The following is a 9,903-nucleotide window of genomic DNA, read 5'->3' as shown; positions in this document are numbered from 1 at the left end:
GGAAATCTTAGAGTTCAAGTTAAACGCACCTAATTGACCTTATAAACCGGGCAAATAAATGGATGTATGGGGAATTTAGCCAGCTATAAAATATTTAAAACAGGAATTAAAATCCCCTCTACACTTTTTAAGTCAGTCACACCAATTTAGCTTTGACCATTGTGTTTTAATTTCTAACTGAAAGCATTTGATTGTGCAGCAAAGCCATATTTACAACTTCCTACTATGAAGTACAGTTTGCCGTTTTCTCTTTTGCTTGCACAGGCCTAATACATATGTAGAGTTCTTCTTATTTGGCCTACAGGACCACTATGATCCACCAACAAAGGTTTCATGAGAATATACATCAGCTTTGCATAAAGTCACATATTAACAGTTACATTTTAACAATCCAAGAATGACAACTATTGTCACATAATTCTGATAAAATTAAAACAAAATAAACATTATTGGTACTGAAAATGGCCAGTGGTAGTGCACCATATCCATTTCTAGAATAGATGTTAATGAGGTAAATGTGATTATACAAAGGTTCATAGTTAACATTGACTGTGTCTATATACTGCACAGAAGTCCACATTTTACTTTAAATGAAATTATGCGTTTTTACAACATATCAAAATACAAAAGACAAGTTATAACAAGAAACCAAATGCTTTGATCTCCCTCAAATCACAGCCGCATATAACTACAAACAATTTGTCAAATAGAAAAGCTTTTTTTTGAGAAGCCACTTGATCACCTCCTAGTTGTTAGTCAGACTCTTGCCTATTTAGAAGAATCTGAGATGTAGAAGTGTCACCAAATAGTAAATCAGCAGAGAAATGTACTGTATGTTGCTGGTATTTGTGAGTGCTGCAACACACCCTGATACTTTTGTTCAGATCATTCAGCGACAGACAGAACATGTACTGATGTCTGAACACTAGATGAGAGTGAATAAAATCCTATTCCAGACAACAACACAAATTCTTTAAGATACATACGATCAATCTGTGATAGAGGTTCTCACAATATCTTAAAGTAAAATCCCAAAAGAGGAACTTACTAAGGATGAACGCTGCCTCTGAGGTCAGAGACTGTTGACCCATCAACTACATTATATCTTGTCAGTTTGACGTTAGTGCTGCTTTTCCTCAGAAATGTTGGCAGTTGAAATAGATTTTTGGGACGAATAACATCATTTTCACTCACTTTTCAATTTCACACCAAACATTTGTGAAATTACAGCCCTTGAAACAGACTCACTGAAAACCTCACAGTGTCCAACCCATATTTTTAAAAGGATCCAAATCTTTTAACAGCCTTCTGCTGGTGTGATTATGATTTCCGGCAGTGACTGTGATGTTGCTCGGGGGCTCTGCATTTGTGAGGCCATGACACAAGCCCGCACCACTATGTCTGACTGAGGAGATGATGATGTCTGTAATGACGAAGATGAGGAGAGGTGGTGCTTTCTGAGCAGGATCAGTTTTGGGTTCCTCAGTAAGGTGTAAAGCAACACCCAATGTCTCCTGGCCCGGCTATTCACAGCTGATTCTGGAAAAAGTAGAGTAGTAGGGTTAAACATAAGTGCATAAATGCAAAAAAGTCATTTAATAGAGGATACTACTTCGGTCACAAGCCTGTGGTATATTTAATAGATGACAGGTGGAAGCAGACGACGATTGTTCATGTCAGTGCCACAAATACACACACATATATACATACCAGATGGTGTGTTGCTGAATGTGGAGTATGCAGACGCCGTGTCTCTCGCCAGTGTGTTGGAGACCAGCAGCTGGCAGAAACACACCATGACTGGATTGTTATGATAATGGTCAGCGAAGATCATCCCAATCCATGTAGTGTAACCTGGAATGTGCAGGAAATACTGTTAGATACACACATCATACACGAGAAAGAGCGCTGCATTTATAGTGTTAAACAATCTACATTTGAGAAGCAGAGAAGATGATTAACTTAATCAGCATGTGAATTAAAAGTTTCAGCCCAAAGCTCTACACGCATACTTGACAAAAGCAACAAACGGTTACAAGTCCTGGTGAACAGGAAGTGAACAAATATGTAACACTAACACATTTATGAATGCTGGGTGGTTTATATGTAGTTTCTCTGACTAAAGCTGTTATCCAAGTCCAACTGTCGTCACTGTTTGCTGACATGTATCCATCATGTCTTTGGGAAAGATAATGATGAAGTTGTCACAGTGCTTGCTCTCTTTGTCTTTCTGTCTTTTCCCCTTTCTTTCTAGTATTAATCATTGACTGACATTCATGGCTGACATATTCCTAAACCCAGTGTTCCAGTTATATATAAAGCTATTTATCCAAAATATATCATTTTGGATAAATACAAAATGACATTTTGTCTTGAGAAACACGGCCCGTGGATGTGAAATACTGCCATCTCCTGGAAGATGCTGTGGATGCGAGCACCTCAAGGAGGAATGAAATGTATGAATATAATATGACCAAACCTTATAGTAATCAAACCTACCACCATCAAATAATGGTAACAATAAAATAATCCCTACCACTATTTCAAGTTAGAATTGATGTTTTGCTAGCACTTGTTAATTCCTTAAAAAAAATAATTCACTTTTGATAAGTTTATGTTTCAGTTCAAGTTTAGCTTACCAGTATCCAGGCTTTCATATCCTCTCTGCATAATGGTTCGGTCTATACGAGACACCAGCCATGTTCCCACCACAATGCTGCACAGCAGTCTAAATATGCAGTTTCCGATCCCCATCACCACATTGTAGAAAAAGAAGAAGTAGTTGAAGCAGTGGAATGCTTTCCTGAAGGCGAGAGGGAGAGCGAACTGTGATTTCAAGTTATTGTACGGAACAGTTTTACTCTGAATCATGTTCACTTGTTCTATTAATATTTGACATATTGGTATAAAGGGGTTTTTCCAAAATGTAAAACACCATCACATGTTTTTTTTTTCTGTATCTGCATGTTTCAGCAAGTCACTGAAGCTACTTTGCACTGTTGATTAAGTGAGGAAGTTCATGTTATATGGCAGCACCATTGCATCAAATGATTTACACATAATATCCTCAAACAGTCCTCAGCTAATCATTTAATACTATCTGTGCTTCGCCTTTTTCAACAACCACTTCCCTTTTCAAGTTAGTGTTTGCTGACAAATAGAGGACCTGATTTTAAGTGTGACGTCTCAGGGATGGTTTTATGGTCCACACTTAATATCTGTATTGACCTGTTATTCAGAGCCAGAGGTTTGCCTTTATCGGTAGGAGATATTTTATCCTGGAGGAAGAAAATCTGGACCAGAACTATCTGCAGAATCACCAGGACTATCACAAGACCGATGGTCAGACTGAGAGACAGAAGAGGAAAGACAAAAAAATCAATCAATACAACCATCTACCATTAGTCCATCCATCATCTATTGATCTACACACACACACACACAGAAAGCAGCCTTACATTATGATGCCAAGGTTGGCGAGCATGTGCAGTACAATTCCATCCTTTACAGGAAGAATGAGCAAATATGTCAACAGCAGGGCAAACACGAACTGAACAAAGTGGACTATCAGGTAGCCTAACGAGACAAAAAAAAAAAAGAAAGATGAGACACTCTTGCAATTATCTCACATAATCTATTCATGTTGTAATCCTTTACTGACACTAATGGGCTGACTGTACATTGTGTTTTATAATCTTACATTTTTATAATGCAGAAATCAAAATGTACAATTATATTATGTGTGACAGCTCAACTGTGCAGATGCAGGTTTGGAAGTTTCACTGACATCGTAACATGAGCACTTACAACTGTTGTAATTGTTCAATAAAACTTTTATTGCAAACACATTTAACAATATTGTAGTGAAGGTTTCCAATGTTTTTTTTGTCAAGGATGGAAAACAAACACTGAAACACACTCAGACCATTGGACACTAACACTCTCCACTGAGATCCTTTGAGAAAAATTTGTGATGTGAAGCAGTTTTCACATCATGCGGCTGGTGTTTGAGTGGTGATTCTGTCACCTTATATAATGTAGGATGTCCTGATGCACATTATTTTGCTCAGCTGCTGTATGTGTTTTGAAAGCATACAGTACAGAATAGTCAGTTGTTCATATTTTTCAGAAGATGAAACACTTACCCCACAGTGTAAACGCTATTTGCCATCCAGAGTATCTTGTAATGGAAGCCTGCAGAGATCAATACAGAGTTGAGCATTTCTAGTTTTTGGTGACAAGTGTGTGTGTGAACCTAATGTATGCAATAATATGAGAGGCCAAATAGAATGAGATGCAAACTTTCACACCCACCACATATGCACACAAATGTTCACATGCATAGAGTACCCACATGCTCTGCATATTTGAAGCACTTACAATTTTCCACTGTGGTGCTTTATCAAGAAGGCTGAGAGCCAGTACCAAATTCGGATAATCATGTAATATTTTGCATTTTGCAGCTGGTGGGGTACAGTTATCATGTGGTTTACAATATGTGGCCAAACATTTTCAGGAAATATGTACATCATACACTGTGACACACATCATGACCTGACCTGGAAACACAGTTAAACTGGGGGCCAGTGTCACACTGGTGAATGCTGATTCAGAGTATTTAGTGCCAAATTGAAATCAGATTTTTCCTGGGTTTGTCTGCCATCTGTTGCGTGTGTGTGTGTGTGTGTGTGTGTGTGTGTGTGTGTGTGTGTGTGTGTGTGTGTGTGTGTGTGTGTGTGTGGGTCTGTCATAGGCTACTTTCAGGGACAAATTTCTGACATCAAACCAGTTAATTGGGGACAGCTTGTCCAATTGGGGGACAAAAGTCATGTCCCCAATTGGTAAAATGTTATTTTTTGGGTCAGTGGTTAAGGTTAGGGTTAGGTTTAGGCAAGTACTGGTTATGGTTAGGGTTAAGTCTCCAGGAAATTAATGTAAGTCTATTGAAGAAGCAAATACACATTTGGGTAGAGACTTGATAATCAAGTGACGTCTGGGAACAACCCATTGATCAACAAAATGCCAACTGTGTGTCTTTCCTGCCTTTGACCCCTGCTGATTTGACCTTTTGGATCCTGTCTGAATGCAGCACCCCCTCCTGTTCCTGCCCCTTGATTTCATCTGTCTGGGTGCCCCTTCCCTTCCCCCCACCCCCACCCCCTTACTATGTTGACCCTTGATCTTGACTGTGTCACACTGTAAGTTCTGAATGCAAATGCCCTCCCTTCCTACCTTTTGTTTACCATTTGTTGCTCACTGCTGTGATCTTACAGTATAAAATGTTTCCATTTTTTGGAGTGTGTGTGTGTGTGTGTGTGTGTGTGTGTGTGTGTGTGTGTGTGTGTGTGTGTGTGTGTGTGTGTGTGTGTGTCACTTACCACACTGGCAGCAGAGCGAGGGTTGTGAAACTTCTCAGGAAGAAAACCCTTCTGTCCTTTCCACAGCCTCTTCAAGTGTTTCCTGTGGCATCAGTACACCATGTGACTCATTTATTTTTTTGTTTTTTTAGATAACTTATTGGGAAATTTAATCTAACATGTTTGAGTTTAAACTTCAATACAATTTTGATACTTATTTTTTAGGGCTTTTACCTGTAACATGCCAATACGTGCAAGGTGTAGGCGACAGAGTTGAGACTAGCAAAGATGGTGGTAGCTAGCCAAGTCTCTGGAAGGGAAGAAACTAAGACAATTATGTGTCTGGTGAACACATAATATCATCAATAGCATCAAAAATAGTCCGGTAGACCAACTCACCCCTGGACACATATATGAAATTTTCCAGCTGTGGTATCATGGCTGCCAGAGCTCCAGTGTTATTACAGGAGGTAACCAGGTTTTTCAGTGTGTCCTTCCACTCCCCTGCTTTGTCAAAAACCACTTTACTGAGAGTGTAGTCGGCCAGAGTCACCTAAAGGGATGACGGACAGACAAATACGTACATAGGTACCATTTGATATGCAGACCTTTCCAAAACAAAGTGGGTAGATAAGACATTTGATCACACATAAACACACACAACTTTGTTTTTACCGTATATAGGCAGATAAGGGATATGATGGCAGTGCCGATGATCCTGTTGGGGAACTTGAAGTAGGGATCCCACTCATACACTCTGCTCTGGAACCAGCTGAGGGGCTTACTGCAACACAGACAGTTCAAAACATTGGGTGTGTGTGTGTATCCTTGACTACATTTTTCTGCTTTTAAGTGCTTTTCGTTTGAGGTTTTGCGGCAGCTGTGTGACATAAATCGTTTAAAATTCTGCCATGCAAAATTTAAATGAAGTTGAGGAGCGGAATAACAACACCTTGGATCATGGAATTTACCAGCAACAGCTGAACACACCACCTTGGACTTTAAGTCCGCCTTTATAGTACTGCATTACCACACAACAATAATGTAAATTTGGCAATAAACATATAGAGCATAACATCTGACAAATGACATTTTCACTGTGATGAATCTTACACTCAGTCCCTATAAATGCTGTACACATCTCACTCATATAATCTCAAGGTTCAAAGTGCACATGATTTGTGGGAAACTTGCAGAATCAGAGAACAATAACCAAAAGAACTGAAAATCCTCAGTTAAACAAGGAACACTTGAAAGCAGCATTGGTGCGCATGTGTGTGAGTGTGTATTCTACCTGTATGCCGGTGCTTTCTTCAGTAGTCTCTTAACATGCTGCACCTGGTGTTCAATCAGCTCCTCGGGGTTCTGGTGGCAGTTTGAGCATATTAATCCTCACACAGTTCCTATTTTTTGAAAAACTGTCGAACACTTAGAGAGTAAAAATGTAAACTCTGTCACTGATGCTTAGCATGTTGTGCATATATTGTGTACAGCAAAAATAACAAAACATTAAAGAAAAGAAATTAAACAGAAAAGTAACATTAAAAAAACATTCAAAACAAAGCACAAAAGTAGAGTAAAATTAATAGAAAACTGTTTTCTATAAGTTTCTTAATATATGAGAAATTAAATCTCATATTGTCTTATTGTATTGCGTAGTAGGTTTTACTTTCGGAGCAATACAAAGCCAGTGATTTTATGCATTAGGCATGCTGACCTCCTGCTCCAACTGCAGATGTATTCGGACACCTTTGACCAGTATGTAGATAAATCGTCCCAAGAGGAAGATGAGGGAGACGATGCAGGGCCACTGGACAATCACCTTCTGATATTCACCCAAAATCTACCAAAAACATAGACATAAAGTCATTAATTTATTCATTTTTAATTAATGTTCATACTAAACACCAACAGCCAACTCTTCATAATATCTTTGTAAATTTTTTGTAGAGCCTAATTTATTTAAGTGCAGACTGAGACCCAGAGATAGTTGCTAGGTGGAAGCCACAATGCATTAGTTTTCTGCTAGCTTTCATGATATGTTTAGTACCCACCTACCTTACCACCTGGACAGGTGAATGTATCCCAGGCTGTGATGATGATCCTAGACAATCACACAGACATTTATATATATATATATCTGCATATTTCAGAAGTGTTTATGTTACTTTTAGCGAAGTAACTATTATAATATTTCATTTTTTATGTATGTTTTACAATGTTATGACATATACTGTATGTTTTAACATATATGAATGAAAGTTTACCAGAACAAAGAGTAGAGTATTCCCAGCACAGCCCCAGTCATTCTGAAAGGTGTGGACAGACAGGCAAAGAGAGGGAAATTCACCAGGCCCACCTCTAAAGCGCCAATCAGGTACACGAATGCTGAAGAGAACAGTCAGGAAACATTATCAGTCAGTGTGTTTGTTTCTTGTATCTGTAAGGTTATTATGTTTGAATATAGAGCCGACAGCATACAGTAACATAACAATGGTAACCAGTTAGAGCACCTCTGGCCCAGTTTGGGAAGTTGAAGGGGACGTAATGTTCAGAGAAGAGCAGCAGGACACTGGTGGACACTGCACCGAACGCAAACCCATAGGACCAACGGTTACTGAGGCCGCCTACGGTGTCCAAAGGCCTGGTGAACAATAATGACATCATGACATGAACAACAACTCAGGTTAATGTGGCTGCTTATAGTAGCCTGATATACAGTAAAAAAAAACTAGACAGTTCAGATACATAGTTGCATATTACAACATTTGTACTGAATTAAAATGTTCATAGAAGAAATTTCTATACAGTAACAATTTATTCCTGTTATTGACTTACACCACAATGGCAAAACGTCCCCTCAGGAACGGCAGTTTGTGGTCAATGGTCAGTCTCTGTGCTCTTTTCTGGAGGAATGAAAGCACCACTGCAATCAGCACCTGGAAGACGACCAATCAATTTATCACATAGAAACATGTACTGCAACAACACTATCACATTGTGTGCAATAACAGCCATGTAAGTGTGCTTCAACAGTATTCTTGATCAGGCCACCGTAACTACCTGCTCATTCATTGTAATTGTTCTACCACTGTGCATGTATTCATTTTGCTACTAGTGTTACTTTAGATGTCCTGGTTGTACTGTATTCTGATGTAGTATTGCATATTTTGTCCCTCCTCTGTCACTCTTCTTTAAGTGTACTCCCACTTTTTTTATTAATAAAAAGTCTTTTGTGGAGATGTTTTATTAGGATCGGAGGCACGACATGATTTAGCCAAGTACGACATGTTCCTGGACCAACATTGGTCCATTGTTGTTCCAGGAACACGTTGGTCCACCATTGTGGTCCAGGAACATGTCGTACTTGGCTAAGGAACATGTCCTACCTGGCTAAATCATGTTGCGCAAGATCGGAGGGTGTCATATGTTATATGACCCTGTCTATCATTATGTAGCGTTAATAGTGAACATATAAATAAAGCCACTTCCCTGCATGTATGAGTAAATATATGCTGCTGATATTAAAAAAAAGCAAGTATTGTTCCAAGCCTTGTTCTCATATTGCAGGTTAATTGGATGTACTACTTACCGCTGGAATGAGTGAAAAGTGAAAGAAGAGGTCTACCGAGATTCCATTTTGACAGTCTTGGACTGTGGAGTCCCTGCAGAGACAGTGACGATATGAACACAATGTAATATGATGTATTTTAACTGGTCTGAAGTGAAAGGACACAAAACAAGATAGAATAGAGGGGAACCAAATTAAACTGAATTAAAATCGATGAGATGGACCAGATAGACCTGAGTAGGCTTAGACTAAACTGAACTAATCAAAAAAGGTTAAAAAAACGTACATTTAATAATAATATGAGTTCATAATGCATCAGTAAGCTCTTGTTTACTGTTGTTTACTTGTTAACTGTCTTGATTCAAAACTATTCGAATCAATCCTACAATCTTACACTACAGGTAACATTACCATAATCACCCAACAGCTGATACTAACAAGGTGAAGAGCAGGATCGTAATGTCATCGTAAATTAACAGTCTGTACTTACACTTGTTCCATCTGGTTTCTTATCATCCTTGATGAGTCCATTCATTGAAGTCTGGGAAGCTTTGTTTCTGCTGTACTGTAAGGAGAAAGGAAGGGACTGTGAACTGTGACAGAAACCACTTCTGCGTTTCCGGGTTTCAACCACGTGACTCACGCACTTGACCTTTGACCTCAGGATTCAACACTTTATTTCCCTCTGTTTTTTTTTTTTTTATGTCCACTCTCCCCGCGTGTTGCTCTGTGCTTCTGTGTCATCTTCCTACCTTCCTTCTTTTGCCAACTGCTCAGTTTGGCTTTGTCACACACACACACACACACATGCCCCCTGAGCATTATTGATCACTGTGTTACTCAGTATGAGGACTGTAAACATTAGAGCTCCCACGGAGATGACCAACCGATCATTCACCTCCTGCCTTCACTTTACAAAGGAATGCTGATGGCGTTACATTAATCCATGTCCTTTGTTTCTTTTAGCTTTCTCTG

General features: G+C 39.0%; 1 protein-coding gene across 1 annotated transcript; it reads right to left on the bottom strand.

Moving 5' to 3' along the window:
- Positions 1-126: 126 nt before the first annotated feature.
- stra6l (STRA6-like) lies at positions 127-9,485 on the bottom strand. The gene is made up of 18 exons (XM_042392382.1): positions 9,419-9,485; positions 8,950-9,022; positions 8,196-8,296; positions 7,871-8,001; positions 7,625-7,745; positions 7,416-7,461; positions 7,075-7,200; positions 6,652-6,722; positions 6,033-6,141; positions 5,757-5,910; positions 5,592-5,667; positions 5,379-5,460; positions 4,146-4,194; positions 3,459-3,576; positions 3,229-3,348; positions 2,640-2,803; positions 1,711-1,854; positions 127-1,539 (listed from the first exon to the last, which is right to left on the bottom strand). The coding sequence occupies exons 1-18, from the start codon at positions 9,457-9,459 to the stop codon at positions 1,298-1,300; spliced, it is 1,968 nt and encodes a 655-aa protein (XP_042248316.1). The 5' UTR covers positions 9,460-9,485; the 3' UTR covers positions 127-1,297.
- Between the last annotated feature and the right edge of the window lie 418 nt (positions 9,486-9,903).

This window comes from Thunnus maccoyii, chromosome 2 (genome assembly GCF_910596095.1).
Source record: "Thunnus maccoyii chromosome 2, fThuMac1.1, whole genome shotgun sequence".
Lineage (NCBI taxonomy): Eukaryota > Metazoa > Chordata > Actinopteri > Scombriformes > Scombridae > Thunnus > Thunnus maccoyii.
This window is presented reverse-complemented; position numbering and strand designations above follow the sequence as displayed.

Bases quoted from the DNA above. Each gene is read 5' to 3' on its own strand.
- stra6l (XM_042392382.1), bottom strand. From the start codon at position 9,459: ATGGACTCATCAAGGATGATAAGAAACCAGATGGAACAAGT. The intron at 7,462-7,624 runs GTAAACTTTCAT...GTGATTGTCTAG, and splicing joins ATACTCTACTCTTTGTTCTG to GATCATCATCACAGCCTGGG. The intron at 5,911-6,032 runs GTAAAAACAAAG...TCATCCCTTTAG, and splicing joins CCCTTATCTGCCTATATACG to GTGACTCTGGCCGACTACAC.